The 24,125-nt window shown below is 33.9% G+C and overlaps 1 protein-coding gene and 1 long non-coding RNA gene across 2 annotated transcripts in view; one reads left to right on the top strand and one right to left on the bottom strand.

Moving 5' to 3' along the window:
- LOC144451151 (uncharacterized) overlaps positions 1–11,958 on the top strand; it is a 12,467-nt gene extending 509 nt beyond the window's left edge. Inside the window, exon 2 of the long non-coding RNA XR_013482285.1 lies at positions 10,280–11,958. This is a non-coding gene — a long non-coding RNA (uncharacterized LOC144451151). The remainder of the gene's footprint in view (positions 1–10,279) is intronic.
- Positions 11,959–14,192: 2,234 nt separating this feature from the next.
- Positions 14,193–19,956, bottom strand: LOC144453729 (nucleolar and spindle-associated protein 1-like). Its single transcript, XM_078145070.1, has 9 exons — positions 19,856–19,956; positions 19,388–19,509; positions 17,767–18,319; positions 17,314–17,519; positions 16,524–16,595; positions 15,788–16,103; positions 15,268–15,357; positions 14,675–14,780; positions 14,193–14,387 (listed from the first exon to the last, which is right to left on the bottom strand). Exons 2-9 carry the CDS (start codon positions 19,481–19,483, stop codon positions 14,303–14,305), a joined length of 1,524 nt encoding a protein of 507 aa, XP_078001196.1. The 5' UTR covers positions 19,484–19,509; positions 19,856–19,956; the 3' UTR covers positions 14,193–14,302.
- Positions 19,957–24,125: the final 4,169 nt, after the last annotated feature.

The raw sequence follows: 24,125 nt of genomic DNA, 5'->3' as shown, positions 1-24,125 counted from the left end.
TTCACGGATGTTGCTGTGAAACCAATTTTGATTCGTCGATTTTATTAGACGCGAAATAAAACAAAGTAAAGCTGAACATATCTAAATGCGATTAATACAGGGGCTGCTAACATTTACAAATATAGTGCTCAAGAATGAAGTGTCTTGCGTTGATTCGAATTCTGTGCTACATCCGTTATCGGTTGTATTTTCGGCGAATGATGGGTGTGGCGCGTCCACATTTTCCGTACCCAAATTGCAAGTGAAAGTGATATTGCCCTTAATAGCTTGTTGAACTGGGTCAACCGTGTTCAATTACTATCATATGTTAATTGCCTAATCAGGAGGGCGTCATGACAATGGTATAGAGTAAATAGAAAATAATGATGTATTATAATTGGTATGCTGGTATGTCAGAATAGTATGTTATATTTGCCAACAATTTTTGTCTTTCGTTATAAAATAGTAGGTGGTGTTTATTCACACCATTGGTATATGTCATACATGTCGCATTGGACGAATGTAGTTCGGTAATCTGCTCTAAAATAATTCAAAATACGATAAAAAATTAGTTTGAACTTATTTATTTTGTAGTGTTGGCGGGAAAATCTAGTCGATTGTTTTGTATAAAGTCAGTCTGCACTGGGAGTGTTGATTTCAGTCATGGTGTCACCATCTTGGATGTCATGAGGTCAACATGGAGGTCACCAGGATCAAAATACTGCTTTTATAATATATTCATCAAAGGTTATCTTTGCTTGTGTCTCCCCAGTACATCCTGACAAGAGCATCACGCCCTTCCTGATCTAAACCACATATACATGTATGATGTAGCTAGAAAGAATTCCCCTGCATGTAGACTGTATTGTGTTCTTCTCTTTGACTTTCAGCTTTCAAATTGTGAATCTCAAGGACACAATGGACATATACATTTAACCTCCATTACTATACATAGGGTCTATTTCCAGAGTTCTGATCTACAGTATAATGAGATCAAATATTCTCAAGGCTAAACAAGTTACTGTATTGAAAGATTTGATGAATATATGACACAATTTTGCAATATGCAGGCAAATACCAGACTTTAATAGCCACTCACATTTTATGGCCTAATAAATTCTACTATGCCCATGTTCACCTTTGATGAATAACACATGACAGAAATGTACACATTTGGTAAATTGTTACACTTATTATCCTAAGCACATAAGGAAAACTGGACTTTTTTTCACTCCATTAATATAAAACATTTGTACAGATATTTAATAGACTGAGGTTACAGATTACTTTTATTAATCTAAAACAGCTGTTGCATGATTAATATATGGAAATATTTTATATAATATTGTATGCATTGACACATCAATCTATGGGAATATATTTATTACTAGCAAACATAAATACAAATGTAAATAACTATGAATGCAAACTATAATACTGTTACTGGTAGTCAGATGTTTCTAGTTTTCAAAGAATATTTATTGAAAGAGTACCAAACACCATCATTTATGAATATTCATAGTATTCCACATATGCATGTATTACCAAATATTGTCCAACTATCCTCCATATAATCTCAAGAACTTGTTTTTTTTTACCTGTTTTACAAATTCAACCATTTGGCAATGATGTCATAAATTCACTAATGATGTCATAAAATCCACGAATGATGTCATAGAAATTCATTTATTATATTATGCAAATCAATGGAGAAGACATGGAAATCAATGATTACATCACAGAAATCAGTGATAATCCATTGTTGTTATAGAAGTTAATGATGAAGTTACAGATATTAGTAATGTCATAGCAATCCACTGATGATGTCATAGAAATGAAGTCATTGATGGTATCATAGAAATCAAAGATGATGTCACTGAAATCCACTGATGATGTCATAAAAATAAAATCTTGATGATGTCATTGAAATCCACTGATGGTGTCATTGAAATGAAATCAGTGATGATGTCATTGAGGTCATTGATGATGTCATTGAAGTCACTAATGATATTGAAATCCACTGATATCATTGAAATGAAAGCAGTGGTGATATAATTGAAGTCATTGATGATATATTGAAACCACTGATGATGTCATTGAAATCCACTGATGATGTCATAGTAATCAGGTCCTTGATGGTGTCATAGACAACATTGATGATGTCATTGAATCAATGATGATAGTTGTATGCAAGTTGATTATGACTTCATAGTCATACAATATTTATACTGGACACTAATATGCTATGTCTTTATTTTTTGCAGGAGACATTTCATCTACAAAATGGCTAATTGTGGCTGGTTATGGGCAATATTCTGGTTCTTTGCCCTCATATTTGTTGGTTGGCCAGTAGCTTTTTTCTTGGACTGGTTCTACATAGTATTCCTACCATTTTCTGTGTGTATAGATTGTTGTAAACAGGTGTGTGAGGTACTTCTCAAAGGAGTACAGTTGCCGCTGTTATGTGCTGAAAACATGGTGGGACAGAAATCACTCTGCTAAGAACTCTGACAACTCTTGTATGAATATTTTATGTAGCAATCATAAAGAGTGCCACTCAGTAGAACTGTTGCTGTGAAGAAACATAGCAACCCTTAGTGATTGCTGCTACTTGTAGCATATTTATAGCCTCTACCCACCTCCTGTTGTAACCTTTGAACTTTTATGATTGGATTTGAAGGACACAGCAGCTTGGCAATAACTATAAATGTGACCCTCACTAGAAGGTGTCTGCGCACCTATTTCTACTTCATACCATGGGTGTGAATTTAATATCAGGAAGTAAACGTTAAATAATACTGGAACATTTTTGGGGGGAGAAAAGGAAAATCTGTTATCTTTGATAGCAGAAAACAAAATGGTAATAAAAAATCAGTGGCACTTTTATACATTCCACTGTGACTGTGTGCCAGCATTCAATAAACTATCACTTCTAAGGGCATTATTCATTCCTTTACAACTATATTTTCACATGGTCTGTACAATTTGATGAAAATCAAACATCAGCATTTAATTCTAACATTAACTCAACAATTTCTCACTGAACTACAGCCAACTGCCCTTTGCAATGTTTATGAATTGTAGGCGTTTTTCATACAAACTGAAAAGTTTTTGATAAAATTTTCCATGTCGTTGGTGTGAAAAGTTGTCATGGTGATGTCAGAAATATTTACAAAATGTATGGTTGATCAGTGAATTCCATGACCCATTAAATTATATCAATCATGTGACTCTGAAAATGACGAAATGTACATATACCCACAGGAACAAAAATCACACAAATCCTGTTACTACATTGTATCAATGTACACTCTATATTAGAAGATAACTAGTGTTCTTACCATACAGGTAGGGGAAATATATTCAAGTCAACACGTTATTATATTTAGCCAGTAGATGATGAAAACATCAATCTAAGAAATACTACGCGTCCCTACGCACATACCAGTAAATTGCAAACCTGCATGCCATTTTGAGATTTGTATTTAATACTAGACTGATGTATACCGTGAGTTTAGGTTTTACATGCATGCCACTCTTATTCCAGTAATGATCAATTAGGAACGTTAATACTGTGAAAAACAGACTCCATCCAAAGATTGAAAGATAGTGCAGTCATTTTAAATCTCAGATAAATTGTGAAATCACTTTTTTTTTAAAGAACCTGAAAGTACTTTTACAGTATATTAGAAATGTATCTATTTATGATTATTATAAGTATTTATATATTTATTCTGTCTTCATCTTTTTATGGATTTATTTATTTGTATAATAATGAAATGTGACATTTTCATATTACTAGAGAGACAGATAATATGTATTAAAAGGACAGTACTGCACTGTAATTCAAATGTGCTCTCAGTGTTTTGACATGAAATATTTGACACTTTCATCAGAATCATAACAGTTTGAAAATTACCTCATTGTTGCAGGTTTGTAAAATGACAATTGAAATCTGAAGTTACACATATATCTTATGTAAATAATTCAAGTTGGTGTAGTTATGGTATATATTTGTGTTGTATCATGGGTCTAAATTGTTAATATTATGTAATAAATGTTTTGGTATCACAATTAATTCACATGGACACATGTTTGGTCACATGTACAGATTCAGTCTAGACACACATGTACATATTCTGTCTAGCCACACTCCTGTCAAACTGATTGTGTGCAAACATTAACCTTTTCCTGATAAACAGTTCTCAGTGAGAATTCTTTCTAATTGTCAGTGGGAGAGGATGGTTGCATTGTAACAGCTTTCATTCTATCATGGCTATAAAAATCTGAAATACTAGTATAAATCAATGAATACTTTGGATAATGATTAAAGTAAAATGAAACATTGTCTAGTATCTGTATTTATTTATTTATTTATTTATTTATTTATTTATTTATTTATTTATTTATTTATTTATTTATGTACAGCAGTTTTTATACAGACTAGTTGTAAAGCTGAAGCTTTCCTACATCTAAATTTAGAGTTTATACTTACACAATAGTAGGTATTTCCTAAACATTTTTACACATACAATAAATTACATCATGGGATCATTTATAACTTATATCTTAATACCTGGTTTGAGTTCAGTCAATTTCAAGTGATGGTTAAGTATGCTTCAGTAAATACAATACTGAGTGTATCTTTTAAGTATGCAGCAAAAATTATGCCCCAAACTGTGTATAAACTCAGCTTGTGCCCTTTACATGTCAAATGAAAATGGGGAGTCTGAACAATGGTATTATCAAGTTCATACATGAATGATCATGTGACTTGTAGTCATGTGACATCACCACCTTGTTTTGTTGGGTATCCTTAAAAGTCAGAGTTTATACATTTCCTAAAAAAGCTATAAAATCATAAACATTTTGCATGAAATATACCCTTTAATTAGATGAAGATATTAGATAACCGTGTATATTAGACATCAGGTCACTTTCTGGCATTCTCATATTACATGTAATGAATGATCATTAGTGTGAAATAGTGTCCAACAGAACAGTTGACATTTAAGATAAGATGAGACAAAGGAAGAATTAATTTCTGATAGGAAATGTACATTTAATAAGATGGTCGTACTTGTCTCAGATAGGTTTTGTCATTATTCTTACAAAGATGTATAGTTTGACATTTAAAAAACTGCTACATGATAAAATGGTTATCAAAGTAAATGTATGGAAATAGGCAATCTTGGAAAATTCGCATTACTGATGGATGTCTTTCAATCAATAATTGAGTCATTTGTGATTGAAATTGAAATTAATCACATGGGTGTATGCATAATGATATTGCACCTTGAGAAATAGAGATTTTACTTTGTGTTGGAAAATTTAATTTGACAATTTAAAAAAAAAATTAAAAACCTCACTATTTCATTCATTGTACAAATGTTAAATTTTAAAGAAAAAAAAGGGAAAAAAGGGAATTATATCAAAAGAATGACATAAATATTGTATAGACATATTGATATTTTAATATTTAAGGACATTTGAATCTAAATGGTGACAAAATATTTTCTTGTCACTAGATGAAATGAACGTTGTCTATGACTCTATGGGGGACTGTAAAATATAGTTACTTTGGACTGATAGATATTCTCCATCGTCTATTTTCTTCAAAATAAAATGGAAAACATTTTAATTTCTTTCTTTCTTTCAAAATGAACTTAGTGCAAGTATGTTTTGGTGATAATAAAGAGACTCAAAGAGCTAAAATAGCCTGAAAATTTGGACATTTCAGATCAGTTAATAATTTGTTGTAGACTGTAGACTCTAGACAGTAAAATTGATGCAATGTGCTCCACCCTTTCTTTGGCATCATCACAATGTGTAGAACACTGCAATTGACTGCATGTTACATTCTAAATGAAATCCAGATTAAAAATATGTGTTTGCTATAGATTTGTATATGCCAGGTCACAGAGACACTAAACGCTTTTTTCAACAACTTAATTTATCTGAATGGAAACACATTTTGTGTATTTCATGTCTTTTCAACAATTTTCTTGAGTTCTTATTCTGTCTTTTTAGAAAGTCCAAAGACACTTCTGTGACAAGATTAAGTTGTACACAACGACGTTCATTGAATAAAATCATGATCTTGATTATGAAGTCAGAAAGATATATTTATGTGTGTACTTGTGTGTATGTGTTCATTTTGACAGTAACTCTGATAATGTCTTTAACAATAGTGAACTTGACATATATAACTTTACCATTTGATCAGAAGATAGTCTACAAATCCACTTTCCATGGTATGATTTGTTATCACCTGTTTACACATTCTACCAGTACATATATGCATGGTGTCTATAAATGGTTTCTAACACACACTTTTTGTCAACATATGTTACTCTCAGTTGTTTGTAAATATACTATATACTGGTAGTACTAGCTGGTAAGATTAAAAATCAGATGAAGTCATATATATTAGAACTAAATGTTGAGGTCATGTTTTTAGGTCGATTTAATTGTGACTGACCTCTAGTATTTCCTGTCATATACTCTATGACATTGGTAATATACAGCATTTTACTGTGACATTGGTAATTACAGCATTTTACTATGACATTGGTAATTACAGCATTTTACTGTGACATTGGTAATTACAGCATTTTACTATGACATTGGTAATTACAGCATTTTACTATGACATTGGTAATTACAGCATTTTACTGTGACATTGGTAATTACAGCATTTTACTGTGACATTGGTAATTACAGCATTTTACTATGACATTGGTAATTACAGCATTTTACTATGACATTGGTAATTACAGCATTTTACTGTGACATTGGTAATTACAGCATTTTACCGTGACATTGGTAATTACAGCATTTTACCGTGACATTGGTAATTACAGCATTTTACCGTGACATTGGTAATTACAGCATTTTACCGTGACATTGGTAATTACAGCATTTTACCGTGACATTGGTAATTACAGCATTTTACCGTGACATTGGTAATTACAGCATTTTACCGTGACATTGGTAATTACAGCATTTTACCGTGACATTGGTAATTACAGCATTTTACCGTGACATTGGTAATTACAGCATTTTACCGTGACATTGGTAATTACAGCATTTTACCGTGACATTGGTAATTACAGCATTTTACCGTGACATTGGTAATATACAGCATTTTACCGTGACATTGTTAATTACAGCATTTTACCGTGACATTGGTAATTACAGCATTTTACTGTGATATTGGTAATTACAGCATTTTACTGTGACATTGGTAATTACAGCATTTTACTGTGACATTGGTAATATACAGCATTTTACTGTTCATGAGTCTATACAAGTGAGATGTGTGTAACCATATGGTGAACTATGGCAGTTTGGCATATCGTCTGATTTTAATTTTGTTTACTTAGGACTCTCCAGATTAGAGTTGTCAGTTGTTAAAATACTGGCATCTTACTACTGCATGCATTTGGGATTTGAATCCTGGTCCCAGTTTGATTAAATTTACTGTGCCGTAAGTTAGAAGAGTATAGTTCAGTTTGACTCTACTGAACAACACAGGTTCCACCAGGTATTCCTGTGTGAACACTGAAACCATGAGAGTTGGCCCTCCCTGGACATACAAGTTGGTATACAAGTTTTTATAAATAATGACCATGCATTGCCAGATTACAAGTAATTCACTTCCTGAGGTCTTTGCATTGTCTGGCAGTTTGTACCATTTATCAATTGGTTGTAAAATCAATTAATTTAATTGATGTTTTACACAAAGTGTAGTCATTGTTCATCATAACACTGTCCAGCCATGAATAATTAAACTTCAGCTATTAAATCATTCAAATCACCAATAAAATTGAACGAAATTTGTTATTTATGATGTAAAAGTGGCATTGATAGACACATGAATAAAATACTTATTATTATTGTGCCCAGTGGAGAGGAAATGATATAGACTGCAGTCATCAAATATCGATAACCTGTCATCATACATCACAATAAAAAACAACATTACTTCCACTTTTTATTCAGAAATGATGAAATCATATGAGAGATTTTATTTTATTTCTCTTGTGTCAGTCATTTGTAACATTGTCATGACACACAGGTAAATCATTATAAATGGTTTTAGCTTCATTTGATGTGATTTTGCCTGGAGCTATTCAGGAATTAGTCTGTAAGATACAGCATTCGTGCCATGCTATCAGCCAGCAATCAGTGGTTAAGGATCCTGATACGACTTAACAACATGATGTATCTTACATTCTATTCAGGGATGTTTATTGTTCTGTACAATATGGACATTCAAGTTACCACCCAGTCACGTTAAAAATAGTCAAACCATGGATTAGATAATTTACAATAAGAATACATACATGACACCTGGGTATATGTTTCACATGATTTAAACATTTCCTGGCTTTTTTCATCAAATATTTGCTACTTTACAACTTTGACAATACTTCATATTCCAGTTCTGAGAAAGACAAAAGATTGTACAGTTTGGCCACTAGGAGTGCTCTTCTGAGATAGCAAGTGCTGTGATATAACAGTCAGTAGCTAGGACTAGTTTGAAAAATCATCATTTCCCAGTGTGTCAAGGATAACATTGATAGCAGTTACAATCAGTCTGACTAATTCTGCTTAAATTTGTTTATTAAATGATGATGTAATTTTTATTATTTAGTTATTAAAAGATGATCATAGAAGCCCAGACTTACAGTATTTATTTGTTTTTTGAGATTTCTTTTAATAACCGAGGCTGCTGTACATGGTGGCCTCCGCAACCCAATTTTTTGCCATCATTTCTCCAAACTTTAGTACTTCTCTATCACAAAGCAACAATTGTTTTATGCATTTAGTGCAAACCACAGACAGTGCTGTCTATATGCCGCAACGTAGATTGTCAAAGAACAGATCAGCTGAACATTTGAATGTTTCAAAGTGTTGTAAGTGGAACTTACTGACTTTTACAAAGAGCACTCATCATATGTTATTTATTCTGTACTGTTCTGTACTGTTCTGTACTGTACATGTGTTTTGCGACCAGTAGTTTATGGTTAATGTCGGAATATTTCAATTTTATTTCTATCATTATTTATTTATCTATTTATTTATGCAAGGATACACCACTACAACACTAGGCATGTGTGTTTTCTGGTTATACCAATTCTGTAGTTTCCAAAGTAAGTTCAATATCAAAGGCTATTGCTTGTCTATAAAGTCTAATAAAGCACAGGTACTGTCTATGGTCAAAAGTTAGGAGGTTGTAACATCACATCAGGTTGAGCTATATTCAGGCACTTTTGACAATTTTTCTCTGTTGCTCTTTTTGTTGCATAATTGCTGTAACATCACAATTTCTGCAACTACACAGGGGAATTTGAGTAATATCACAGAGTAACATTTGATAAAAGCTTTAGAAATGATAATAACATTCAATAAAACAGTATAAACCAGTAAGCAAACATCTTTCTTGTCCTTACAAGTCACACTGTTGTCTGGGTAAACTTTCCTTTAAATTTTAACACTGTGCACACATGATAGAACTCCAAACCAGTTTGAAAGGTTTGATATCATATGAATGTAGATTACTAGAACTATTAACAACGTTTTACAGAACATCATATTGTAATGTTGTGAACAAATATGGTGGACACTGTTGCCATGGAAACAGAAGTATTTCTATTGGTGTTGTCAACTTTGACAATACCCATATATGATATGTAATAATTATATAACTTTTTATTGACATTGCTAAGGTACCACATTAATCTACTAGACTTTGGGATTTGTTGTTGTGAAGCTCTGCTGCAAAGGCTCCTGTAATCTACATACAAACTGTGAGCCATTAAAAGAGCGCCCTCAAGACATACCTATGTCTATGTTTAAACAAGACAAATGAAACACTTCTCAAGTTGATTGGCTTGGAACTGTGTCCATTTCAAGACACTGTACAGTCTTCTCATCTACTTACAAAAGTGCCTGGATACCAAGCTGGTCTTATAAATAGATACATACTAGTTGAACTGTGACCACACACACTTTGGTAGATTGATTGACTACTGTATTGGATCAGTTGCACCATTTCTTCAACACATCATAGTGTGAGAAGAGCAGTGTATATGTAATAATGGACTGTTTTAATACTCATTCAACAAAACATGTTAACTTTGTATTCATTACATTGTACTGAACTAAGCTAGATAGTGTAAATGAATGTCATATGCATAGCATAGTGGTCTAGAGACTTAAGCCATTGGTTTTGAATCTAAGTTATAACATAGAATAGGGTGAACTAATATTTATGTGATAACTTTCATTACAGACTGATTGGTACAGCGACCATTTTAGACAGAGAATATGGCAAACTGTGGCTGGTTATGGAGTATTGTATGGTTTATTCTTCTTATCATAATTGGTTGGCCAATTGGACTGATCTGTGGAATATTATTTGCCTTCTTCTGTGCATTTCCACCATGCTGTGCTGGGTGCCAAGATCTGTGTAATTTCCTACATCGAGGTCTAGACCTACCAAATAAATGCTCTGCTAACATGGTTGGCCAGCGGTCTGGATGCTGAAGACGTTGTACTAGCAGCAAATCACTGAAATATCCGATAATAGTGCAAGCAACAAGTTTTTTGACATTATACAGAATGTATCACTTGCCAAACTTTCTATGTAGTACGTACACCCAACCGATGTACATTATTGCATCAGTTAAATGTCAACACTTGCCTTGTAGTCCAGTCTTGTAGGACATTGGTTGTTACTTAGATACATCAATATATATATAAATATTATATCTTCCATTATATCCTGCCATCCATCATCTGCAACTGTAGTAACTAATACTATAAAAATTTCAATAGATGTTGTCACTTTTAATTGTATAATCCTAATGCTAGATTAGTCTAGTTCCTATATGGTATCATTACCAGTGGTTTAGTTAGAAACCACGTTGGCATCCAAACTATTACTAGACGGGCCTTTTTTGCCAGAAGTAATCATTTTCATGTGATTTGATATATTTCTCACTTTATGAGCTTTTAGAACAGAACCGACTGTTCATACCAGTACTTGTAGTTTTAATATCTCTATCAATGTTAGACTATAAAACCATGTGTGTATGTGTCATAGACTATCAGGATACCACCCATATAGTCTGTATTGATGATTCAGAATGTTCAAACACTTGAGGGAAGTGAAATGCTGCTCAGATTTGAGTGTTGCGTTAGTCAATATTTAAATACACATGGGAAGTGAAATGCATCAATCAATGTTTAAACATTTGAGAGAAGTGAAACACTGCTAAGATTTGAGTATTTATCTTACTATCAAATGTTACTGTAAATTTCTGTGCTACAATGGTGCTGTCAATGGTTTTATGAAATGTACAAATCCTTACATAGACTGTGATTGCAGTGTTATAATATCCTTGGTGGTCCACGTCTGTCTTCTGACTGGGTTTGTAATACTGCTATCGTAGTTGGATAAGAACAGTAGATGTCCTAAACTATGCAACTACAATGTATGGTAGTCAGAGAAGAACAGAAGACAGGCGATGTTGGTGCCACCACTACAAAATCACAGAATATTTGAAGATTTTCTGCAGATATTCAGTTCATCTTTATGTTCCTGGCTTTTATGTACTTATCTAATTTTTTCTACTTTTCAAATAATAATACATGTAGTGCCAAAATTAACCTATAGATAGAATATCCCTGATTCACTATAAACACATACCGTACGTGTGGCATGCTACATATCACAAATTCACATTTCATTTTGATATTGAAGAGGGTCGTTAATTTTCATACGCTTTTTATATCTTGTATGGTGAAGCCTTCATTTTAAGAGATTTATACTTATTTAAGTATTGAATTTGCATTGCTGGGTTTCTTTTTTGTTACACTATTTCAGTTTTCATCAACAATTTCCAGGTTTGTTTTTCAATAAACATGCATGACAAAATTTCTTATTATAGTCAGCATTTGACACCCCCCCCCCACCACCACCAACATTCTACAATACATGTACTTTGCCTTACAAATCTGCCATTTTATTCATTAAAAAGACAACTGTACTTTTGGTTTGACAACTTTGGATGCAAGGTTATGTATTTCTCAAGTCTATACTCAAAGTATAATGGCATGAATTCATAGTTGGTGCTTCTATCAAAATCAATTGATATAAACATTGTGTAAGTTAGAGATATTATTTTGGCTATGGATTTATACTTTTTCTAGATTTTGTACTTCTTACTAATACTACAGTATTTTTGCATGGAATTTTGGAAAAGAATAAATAGATATACTTTAGTAATTTTAATCTTTACATGTAAGACAATCAGATTATCTTGTATCTACAATTAGTAGAGGGCATATTTTCATCACACACACATTGGTGCGTAATAAGCGTCTTCCATGTCATAACTTAAAAATGTGATTGTTGTATTTTACAAATACTTTATATTGCTGCTAAATAAATGGAAATAAATGAAAAAGGGTCCTAAATATTAAAATGCTGATGGTGTCTTTTTCAAATTTTTCATTGATATTTTACTTCAAGTATTACATATTGACAAGTTCAAAGATAACGTGCACATGTAATGAAGAGCGCCACCAACATCAATAGGTAAAAAATTGTTCCAAGAGATATGTTTACGAGGAAGAGCGCCCTCAATGTGAATATCACACATTAGAAGGTGCTCAAACATGAAATCCTAATAATGTCACAATACTGTTTGTCTGGCTGACCATGTACTTGCAAAGAAACATGATAAATATTTTCCAGTTATCATCCTCTGGCAAACCTAGCCTAGTTTCCACCACCAGAGGGAGCCACATAATTCGAGAATACCCAATCTAAGTTTCCAGTTATCATTGCCATAGATACCAGACATCCCCATCTCGTGTCAGTTATCTGCAATACTACTCACCATGCTTAAGATTTAGTTGACGAACTCCATGTTACCTTAACATACATTAGAGAGATTTCATTTTTGTTATTCATAAAAAAATGAAGACAAGCACAACTGCTATTTTAATTCAAAGATTACACTTTAATGATAAAACAAAAACTGTAATTCTACATTATGTCAAAAGTGTTCTATATCTGTTGTTTATAAAATATGAAGTATAGAAAATGACATGATATATACAATGACTGAGGTAACAAAAAGATTGCCTGTATGTATGTGTGGTATGTACATGTATGAATGAATGCATTCCTTTGGTTTACACTATAATATTATAGTACCCACAAACAATAGTGACATGTATACTGGCGCCAACAAATTTAAGTTATTTGCAATCAAGATTCTTTGTCTGAATAAACACAAACAGATAACCTCTAGGCCCCTGAAATCATCACAAACTTGAAGTGTGTGTGATTGAGTGCAACTCAACAGTGTTTATTTTCTTACATGTAGGTGTAGACACCCAACACATCTAACATGGCATTGTAGTAGACAGAGTACCTGACTGCCTATGTTATGTATAAACACAAAATCAATCTATATGTATTAAAGACATCACATCTTGCAATCACACCTATACAGCCAGTACAAATTCTGAGCTCTAAATTAATAAAGTGTTGAATTGTCAGTCAAACACAACTGTACATCCAACACCAAAGACTGTAGTCTTAAGAAACGACTGCATGCTCTTGACCAAATCCTCAGATGACACCCGAAATAACAGATGATTGGATAGGTGTCACAGGACTTTTCTATGATCATTAACTGTCATATTTACCATAAAGTTGGGATGACTTCTTTAATTTAGAAATACTATATTATTTCATGTTTGAACGTCAACTATGCACAACACTGATATGTTTGTCACATTAAATAAATAACTAAAAAAATGATTGTACATATGAAAATGAGATCATCTTCATGATAATACAAACACCAAATAAAATGAAGTTTATAAAAATGGTCATTTTGAAAACCTGGGCCGTCTATTGTATGTGGTAACCAAAGAATACATTATCATATTTTAAAAAGCAATTAATTAAGTTTCAGTTTAAAACAAGATCATACATGTAATGAAGTATTGTGGACTGAAAATAACAGCTTCAAATGATAACAATACATATAAAATGAAGAGAGGAGAGCAGAAAGATAAAGACAGGAATGTTATAAAAATAATTCCTTTTAAACATACTACATTCACTTCTCATCCTACCATCTACATTCGGCATTGGCAGTGATGCTTCAGTAACATTGGCTAACATTCATATAACATACAGTCAAAACTTATCAACTCTCACAAATAGTTCATTAGCTATTCTCTCCTTAGATCTATTGTGCTCAGATTCCTTTGACAGACAATGATGTTACATTCAGGCTTTGATTCCTCTTTTAGCCATCATATTACTGGTACGTTTACTCTTCCTGTGTTGATGATTGGCCTGTCTCCTGCTATCCCTGTAAGATTTAAATAGTACAAGATTTCATAAAAATATCCATAAACTGGCAAGGATAAAGTACAGAGGACTGACATGACAGTAAAGAAAGCTGTAATCAAGCTAGTAGGCTAGGGTTAGGTTAGGGATATGTATATCATAAAATTATGCTATAATTAATTTCACTGAACATAATGCCTTCTTGTAAAACTACACTATAGTTGGTGTTTGAATTTCTCAATTTGTTTCTCAAGACCCACATATCCTAGTACTATGTAGAACTTGATGCATTCTTAGATCTATACTAACCTGCTTTGTAACTTGGGTTTCTTGATCTCCTCTTTTACCTTGGTCAGTGATACTGTTTTGTTAAATTTGTTGTAGATAGCATTTTCACCCAAAGGTTTTAACTTTCCTGTAAGGTTGAATGAAAGACAAAAACATGAATATTCCTCTGGGCATATTTACTATGAAAGGTGTTGCAAACATTTCATTATAAAATGACATCACTTTCTTCGACAACAATGGAAGCTACTGTTTCATACAGTCTCATCCTAGAGTACAAGATCCAAAATACCCAAACTCACTATATTTTCATATATAAAATCAAGTTGTTGCATCTGTTACTTGACTTGTACACACTGGATGACTGCTCACATAGACGGTCTTCTGTGACTAATAAAAAACAACAACCCACATTTGAGTGCCCTATAATCTATGCATGTTGCCATTACACAACTAATTTGGTCTATAACCATCTGTAGAAATGTTAGCTAATTATCTGATAATCTCATCCCTTTATCTATCCTCTCTAATTAGATTCTGCACAAGTAACACCTAGAATAGAAAAAGGGAATTATTTCAAGAAAGTAGAAAAGTAGCAAATTCCTAGCAAAACTTACCTGTATGTGGTTTGTAGGAGAGAGGCTTTCCAAGACTTGCCTTCAAATCAAACATTTTCTTGGGATTTGGAGTAATAGGTGCTAATCCAGCTGAAGGGATAACAAAATATAGCAAATCAGATCCTCTTAGCTTTTGTAAAAATACTAACAGGCTGTAAACCTACAAACCCTCCAATGAATAATTCAATAGTGTTTGATGCATAATATTCTTGATTCATTTGCTTAAGACCCAGACATAAAAAAAAAATTGCAACTACCGGTAGATCATTTACAACTGAGGATTTTGGAAGATATTTTATTACTAAGACTTTGCACTAGAAGGAACTTAATCTGATTAATTGAAATATTGCTGAAAAAATCATGCGCCAGTCACATCAGAAAAAATAGACTTGCAACAAAGTAATCCCTCACATGCAAAATTGAAGAAAGTATCATGTATCAAGGAACCTATTCTCTTGAATATCAATGATTCTAATGACAGAATGGCTCATATGATTTATGGCAGAAAACATGTACTTACAACCGACTGATTTTCTTTGGTCGGTTCCCAATGATTTCCTGCTGTCAACATTAGAGACAGCTGACCTTCTCCTTTGAGACTGTGGCAGTGTACTTGCTCCTACAGACTTCCTTGTGGTTGGGTTGGCAGGTGTTGAACCTTTGTATTTGGTCATTAGAGGTGGCAGTACTGGTTTACTGGGTGTCTTTAACACCGACTTCCTGAAATTAGTGTTGATTTTATCCACACTGGTGACAGAGGGCACAAATGGCTTTGGAGACTTCAGTCCTGTGTTTGGGGTCACAATTTTGACCACTGGCTTGGCAATTCTTACATGCTACAAATATAGTAAAGTAAGCAAATAAATTTTGTTAAATCTTTGAAATTTGGTTGATAATGGGGTAAATAAATATGAGAGTGGTACACTACACTTCACACTGTGAAGTTGAAAATGAAGATACAAGTTACAAGTTGTTCTTTGTCTCTTTAAGATATGATTCTTTGCATAGACAGATAGACTGACTGATATTGAGTTTGATATCCAAAGGCTTTCAGAAACAGTTTTATGTTTATAATTATATCTGTAAATATTATATTTTGTAATATAGTTCTCGTGCTTTTATCTGTACTTTCCTGTTTCAACTCACCTCTGTTTATTTCTACAAACACTGACTATAAGTATTACAAGTTGTGGTAAGAGTCTTGAACAGAGGAAACAAATATAGTGAAATACACAGTTGTAAAGTATGACACCTACTTTAGCTACTGACTGTGGTGTCTTCAAGGCTTTCAGTGTCTCAGCAGCACTCTTTGCTTCATTTGCATACGTCTGAAAAAAAGGATATCAGCCAAAAATGAAGTATGTTACAGGTTTAAAGTATAAACATAGCTACAATGTCAGATATACGGATGCTAAGTGTTAATGAAAAATGAGTAGTCACGAGTAGTAAATATTCATTTATATTTTGGCATAACACCCAGAGTTTATCTATCTTATAATACGACAGAACCCAATGACACATTGAGTGCAAACTGTTGCATACTCAGGGTATTTGCATGAGTGCTTGCAATGTTCTCTGCTCGTTTATCAGAAACTTCAGAAAAATCATACATTGTGCTCACACGATTTTGTGCGTTACCTTTTACTATCTATATTTGTTGGTCAAACTGTCTTCAAATAACCACACATATTATTTAAAAAATATGTATAGAAATTTTAATTCTTTGTGTCATCAGATTATACCTTTGAGAGTTTGCAAACATTTCCATGATCAAGTTTTCCATCATAAAAAAATTCAGCAAAAACAAAGGGTTTGATAGGGTAGTTGAAATCATACAGTAAAAAGAATGACAAGGAAAGAAACATTTAGTAGTTTCTTTATATTGCCTACAAAAAGTACATTGCTGCCCTAACTTACCAGTGACTGTGTATAATGTGAAGACAAGACTGAAAGATTTGTTGCTATGGCTACCTTTTTAATCTGTTAGGAGACTAAAAAAGCACCCACAATAACATTTTTCTCACTCTATGTGAAAATATTGATTACCTTTGCCTTCTTGGCAGAAGCGCTGAGGGCTTCCATTCTTTTCCTTTTCCTTTCCAGGTAAGCATCAATGCCTTCCATATCATCAAATGCCTTCTTGTGAATTTTCTTCCAATCTTTGTTTCCAGGTGTCACAGCTTTCTTTTCTTGACTCCTGGCTGCAAATGCTGCAAATCTGGGTATTTTACCTGTAGATTGCATCTGGGATCCTAATAAAAAAAGTCAAAATATATTTGTTAACTTAACATGATACTGAATAGTTTACAGGGGAAGAGATTGCACAATAAGGCAATTAAAAAAAGTTGTGAGCTAGATCTGAAAGCAAAAAACCAACATGTAAGTGAAAATTGATAATTCATAGATACTTTTTAATTTGAGCATAATTGAATTGTTTGTAATGGGAAAAATCAGAATCAGATTGATAAATTTGTAATTGTTTGTTGTGCAATAACTTACTTCTTTCTTCAACTCTCTTATTGATGTCTGCCATGATAGCAGCCTTCATGTCGGGGTCAGATTGCGCTGCCACCGTTTCCACTATTGGAGATGTCTGCTTGGCTGCCAACCTTGGTGATGACTTTCTTTTAGTGACACCATCTTCACCAGAAGACGTCTGGTTACTTCTTTTTCTTTTCTTGGCAGGAGGTTCTTGTCTACTGTTGCTACCATCTTCAACAGGTGCTGGTGAGTTCTTTTTTGACCTGCTGCGTTTACGTTTTTGTGTTGGTGGTTCTACTGGTGTTTTTGGTTTTGGAGAGGGCACTTTAACTTCTGGTGCTACTTCATATGTAGATCTCTTTATTTTCTTCACTTTTTTTCCAGATGAAATCTCAGATGTGATTTTCTCTTCATCAGCTGATTTAGGAGTAACTGCCTTCTTTTCAGCTGCTTTGGGGGTTCCTACTTTTGGAGTCAACATTTTTTTGACTGGTGTTTCTTTGTCAACATTTGCTGTGGCTGAAATGTTTCTCTCAAAATGTTCTTTGAGAGCTTCTATAAGCTTCACAGTCTGGAGGGGGAAATATAAGTAACCACACAGCGGTGAGAATTAGTCCAGATTTATTGATCTGAAGTGTGGATACATGTGTTCATTATCAGACAACAGAGTGTAATTTACTATAAAAATGGTGCTATATCATGAGATTATACCACAACCTTCTGATCAACTTTACCAATTCCAAAGAGTGACTAAGTAACAAATAACGTGTCAATAAGTCTTGAGTTCAAAGTTGCTAAAAGTATAAATTTCATGGACACACACCACAAACACTTGTTTCTTGATATGTTTCAGAATATAATATTGAATTTTTTGGCCGATAATATGTGAAATGTTATTTTACCAGAATATCTCGGGAATTTTAGGGGAAACACGTGTCTTTTGGCATGGCAAACAGCGTGTGCCCATGAAATTACTGTGATGACACAATGGCAAAAATCAACAAACACTCTCTTCTTATATAGCTAGCCTACAGTAACAAGAGTGCGAGTCAAATTCACAAGTGATGTTACATGCAATATATCATAATTACTACGGTCGCGACAGTTACAGTTGTATGGTATCCCCGCTGCATGCAATCTACCGTTACACAGAGAATATGGATGGAAACACAGTCGCTTCCCCCCCCCCCCCCGATCAGAATGTTTCTATCAGAATGCAATAAAATGTCGATAATATCGATAACATTGACATGTTTTAGGGTAAAATTACACTTGTTTCTATGATCATAGAAACAAGTGTAATTTGAACATAATAAAGTTGGCTAAATACGTCAATATCATCGACATTTTATTGTACTCTGAGTGATACATCTCGAGAAACAAGTGCCTGTGGATGGAAACTTGTCATAAATTGGAATAAACAACTGCACAAATCGTGTGGCCATGACGATCGGATCATTGATATTGTTGAATGCATCATTGTTACAATGCGGCAATAAAGTGGTTCCATTTATGATTTACACGACATGTGTACATTTTAGGAAACAGTAAACAAAATGTGAACGTCCCAGTTCTATAACAGTAACACAACGCTAGCTGCACAGCTTCCGCCTCCAAGCAAACATTCGATTACACGTACCTTCATGTTGGCTTTGATGCCGACTTGCTTGGCCAATTTTTGCAAATCAGCTCGCTTCATCCCTTCAAGTTTCATCACATCTACTTGCTGTGTCATTTTGTCATCAATATAAGTATATACGTCTTTGAAATAGAAGAAATATGTGGCAGGAAATGACACAACGTTGTTGTTGTTACGCTGTGAGGTATTACAAACTACAGTAATTCAAATATGGCGCTACGAGTAAGTGCATCATTGATTGGCTAATTTTCTGAATAGCTCTTCAATGATTGGTTATAGTCAAATTAGCATAATTGTTCCTCCCACAATTCAACGCTTATCATCGACGTACATTTTACAAGTTGTACTTTTGTTGGATCTTTACACGGCAGAAAAAATGTCACGGAATTATACAATTACCTAGCTTACTTCATGTCTTCAGTACATTTTGTTACGATTAAATACTAGTAATAATGTATACCAATCAACCTTTTTACAATCCGGCCTTGTCTTCTTTTGCTGTGTTGTGTTGTTTTCTCGTCTCCACCCTACTACATCATGTATGTCCCTGATGTATGTGAGGCTCCTAGTCCCAGCTCTGGAATTGGTGGTCTTGCTGCTATGCTAGACGTTCGGGCTTTCTTTCGATACTATAAGCGAACGAAGTTCGCAGTGAGGGCTTGCCCGAACATCCTCGATAGCGATGTTCGGTCGTGTGTCGTACTGTATCCGAGGTCTAGCAGATAGACTATGGAAATGGATGGAAATGGACGCTATAGGGTTTCGACCCCGACATGTCTTCTCCCCTGTCGAAACCCATAGCGTATATTTCCAGAGCTACTCAGGCTTCATGCTTCACCTCTCCGTTCTTTTCGTACCAATGAAAGAATTACACGTACATTGCAACCGGAACAGACCGTTGTCACAGCGCTGATCAGTGTGTGAGCACAGCACATGGGACCCAGGAACCGTGTGACAAACAAATAAATAAATAAACTATCAAATAAATGACAAATGAACAAGCAAACGAACGACGAGTATAGGAAAAATAAAATAATTAAATAAACCAGCAAATAAACAGATACTCGTGGGTGTATACTAGATATGTTTTTTGTATCCATCACTATATGTATATTTTTTTTATAGTGATGGGTACAAAAAAACATATCTCGTATACCCCCACAAGTATTTGTTTATTTGCTGGTTTATTTAATTATTTTATTTGTCCCTATAAGCTTACTTGTCGTTCGTTCGTTTGCTTGTTCATTTGTCATTTATTTGATAGTTTATTTATTTATTTGTTTGTATTGTTCTGTTTTGTTTGTCACACGGATCCTGGGTACCCTGTGGTGTGAGCTGTAAAACGCTCTAAAAGCGCAAGCATTGCTGTAAAACTAGGGATTCATGGATACATCCACGCTCTTCCATGTAATACATCCATGCTCTGAGGGACTGGACACAAATTACAAGGGGGAGGCTTGTATCTTGGGGTGAGGGTAACCATTGGTGTGGGGGGTCATTATTTTTTGTGCAATTATATTTTTATCACAGATATTCCACTGACAGAGGAGGAGAGGGTCAGTGATTTTTGTTCAGGGTCACGGTCTTGGGAGGGGAGAGTGTCAATCATTTTCACGCACTGAACTTTTGAAAAACCCTCAGCTTGCATTTTAACTGTGTCAGATGATAATGATGATCTTGAAGGAGTTTATAAGATCAAAAAAGAAGTTGTATTAACTTGTAATTTTTTCTCTTGCACAGTTCGCTTGCATTGTAAAACTCCCTATACTAGTATGTTCTCTGTGTTACCTATGTCAAAAGTATTGTGGAATACGGTTCAATTCAATCGTTTGTCCCCTTGGCAAAAGAAACCACAGGCTAGCATTGAAAGGGTTCAGGAAACACTCATCAAATTTCTTTGTTACAAAACCGGGATCATTTTTAACCGTCAAAATTATGAACATTTATGAGAATTTTTCGATTTGCCCATCCTCTCTCAGCGGAGGATGTTTTTAGACATGGTATTTTTTTTATACAAGTGTGCAAATAATTTTGATGATAGTCCATATGTTCTCTCTAAGTTACGTTTTAATGTTCCACAGAGGAGAACTATACATTTTACTTGTTTTAGACCTGATGTTACAAGAACTAAAGTTTGAAACACTGTGCCATTCAGCGATGTATGACAACTTATAATGGTCTTTGTTGTAGTATTTTGAATATTCGGACTTTAACTTATCTCTGAGAAATTTACAGTTTTGCAAGATTGCCATCTCAAGTCCACCCGGCAAAATTGATTTTGATGTTTGCCTTGCAATGTGTTTTAAGTGCATTTTGTTAGTTTTGTTTGTTTGTTTTTTGTTTGTTTGTTTGTTTGTTTGTTTGTTTGTTTGTTTGTTTGTTTGTTTGTTTGTTTGTTTTGACATGTTTGTGTGTTTTGTAGACTTAGGAGCCTATAAAGAGGACTTGTTCCAAATAAATAAAACATCGGCCCTAGCCCTCAAGCTCCCCCTGTAATTTATGTATAGTCCCTAAAAGTGGTTGCCAAAAGTATACATAAAAAAAACTTTTCTTTACAGCCAATGCCTGTATACGTAGATATACGGTGTATATCTCCAGTACATCAATATACACAGTTCGTTTCACCAATAAATGCCACCACATTGAGCATAAATGCATGAACAGTGAGCACAGCGCAATCATGGTTCAACCCGAGGAATTTGCCCATTTTCTTGTTGAGATTTCGAAGGGGGTGGGGTTAAAGTTTTAAAGTTTTTTTTTATAAGCTCTTACTATCACAACTCAATTTCTTGTAATAGATCTCCTTTTATGCTGCTAACTTACTAGTATCAAGAACTATTCAGACGAACGTGTTTCTTTCATTTCCGCTAAACATTGTTGTGAGGTTTCGAGTTATTTCTTATGCAACATGTTTACGTCGAACCACGAAATTCCAATTCCAAATTCTAAACGTGATGATAACTAGATTTGTGCCAGTGCTTCTCGAATGATTTCGAAATTCAGCCCTATGTTTGATGATATAGTATTTAATAATCGAAAAGATCATTTGCAAATCAAGATATAATAACGAATTTATGTTGTTTATATATCTAAAATGCTTAACGTTTATGTCATCAACAATTTAAAATATGTGTACCTGCGTTAACCTGTCGTTAATTGTTACTATATAGGGCATTGATTAATGTGTTTTGGTGAATGAGAATAACATCCACATGAAAAACCCTCAGCTTGCATTTTAACTGTGTCAGATGATGATGATTTCGATCTTGGAGTTTACATGTGTAAGATCTTGGCATACAATGAGCATATCTCACTTGTTGTCAACAAAGCTTATAGAATGCATGCTGGGTTTATAAAAAGAAGTTGTAATTATTTCTCTTGCACAGTTCGCTTACATTGTAAAACTCCCTATATGTTCTCTGTGCTACCTATGTCAGAGGTATCCTGGAACCACAGGCTAGCATTGAAAGGGTTCAGGAAACACTCATCAAATTTCTTTGTTACAAAACCGGGATAATTTTTAACCGTCAAAATTATGAACATTTATGCGAATTTTTCGATTTGCCCATCCTCACTCAGCGGAGGATGTTCTTAGATATGGTATTTTTATACAAGTGTGTAAATAATTTTGATGATAGTCCGTATGTTCTCTCTACGTTACGTTTTAATGGTCCACAGAGGAGAACTATACATTTTACTTGTTTTAGACCTGATGTTAGAAGAACTAAAGTTTGAAACAATGTGCCATTCAGCGATGTATGACAACTTATAATTGTCTTTGTTGTAGTATTTTGAATATTCGGACTTTAACTTTAATATCTCTGAGAAATTTACAGTTTTGCAAGATTGCCATCTCAAGTCCATCCGGCAAAATTGATTTTGATATTTGCCTTGTAAGCTTAATGTGCTTTTATGTGCATTTTGTTAGTTTTGTTTGTTTGTTTGTTTGTTTGTTTGTTTGTTTGTTTGTTTATTTGTTTGTTTGTTTGTTTGTTTGTTTGTTTGTTTTTTGCTTGTTTGACATGTTGTGTGTTTTATAGACTTATCTTCTTCTTGAGTTTTTCATTTTTAGGAGCCTATAAATAGGACTTGTTCCAAATAAATAAAACATCGGCTCGAGCTCCCCCCTGTAATTAATGAATTTAGTCCCTATAAGTGGTTGCCAAAAGTATACATAAAAAAAAAAATTTTCTTTACAGCCAAAGCCTGTATACGTAGATATACGGTGTATATCTCCAGTACATCAATATACACTATTTAATCTACAGTCCGTTTCACCAATAAATGCCACCACATTGAGCATAAATGCATGAACAGTGAGCACAGCGCAATCATGGTTCAACCCGAGGAATTTGCCCATTTTCTTGTTGAGATTTCGAAGGGGTGGGCTTAAAGTTTAAAAGTTGTTTTTTTATAAGCTCTTACTATCACAACTCCATTTCTTGTAATAGATCTCCTTTTATGCTGCTGTTCTAATGTATTAGGCCTATAACTTACTAGTATCAAGACCTGTTCAAACGAACATGTTTCTTTCATTTCTAATTAACATTAATTGTTGTGAGGTTTCGAGTTATTTCTTATGCAACATGTTTACGTCGAACCACGGAATTCCAATTCCAAATTCTAAACGTGATGATAACTAGCTATATAGATTTGTGCCAGTGCTTCTCGAATGATTTCGAAATTCGGCCCTATGCATATGTTTGATGATATAGTATATAACAATCGAAAAGATCAT

The sequence above is a fragment of the Glandiceps talaboti genome, chromosome 2 (assembly GCF_964340395.1).
Source record: "Glandiceps talaboti chromosome 2, keGlaTala1.1, whole genome shotgun sequence".
Taxonomy (NCBI): domain Eukaryota; kingdom Metazoa; phylum Hemichordata; class Enteropneusta; family Spengelidae; genus Glandiceps; species Glandiceps talaboti.
The sequence above is the reverse complement of the archived record's forward strand: the minus strand, read 5'-3'. Positions and strand labels throughout refer to the sequence as shown.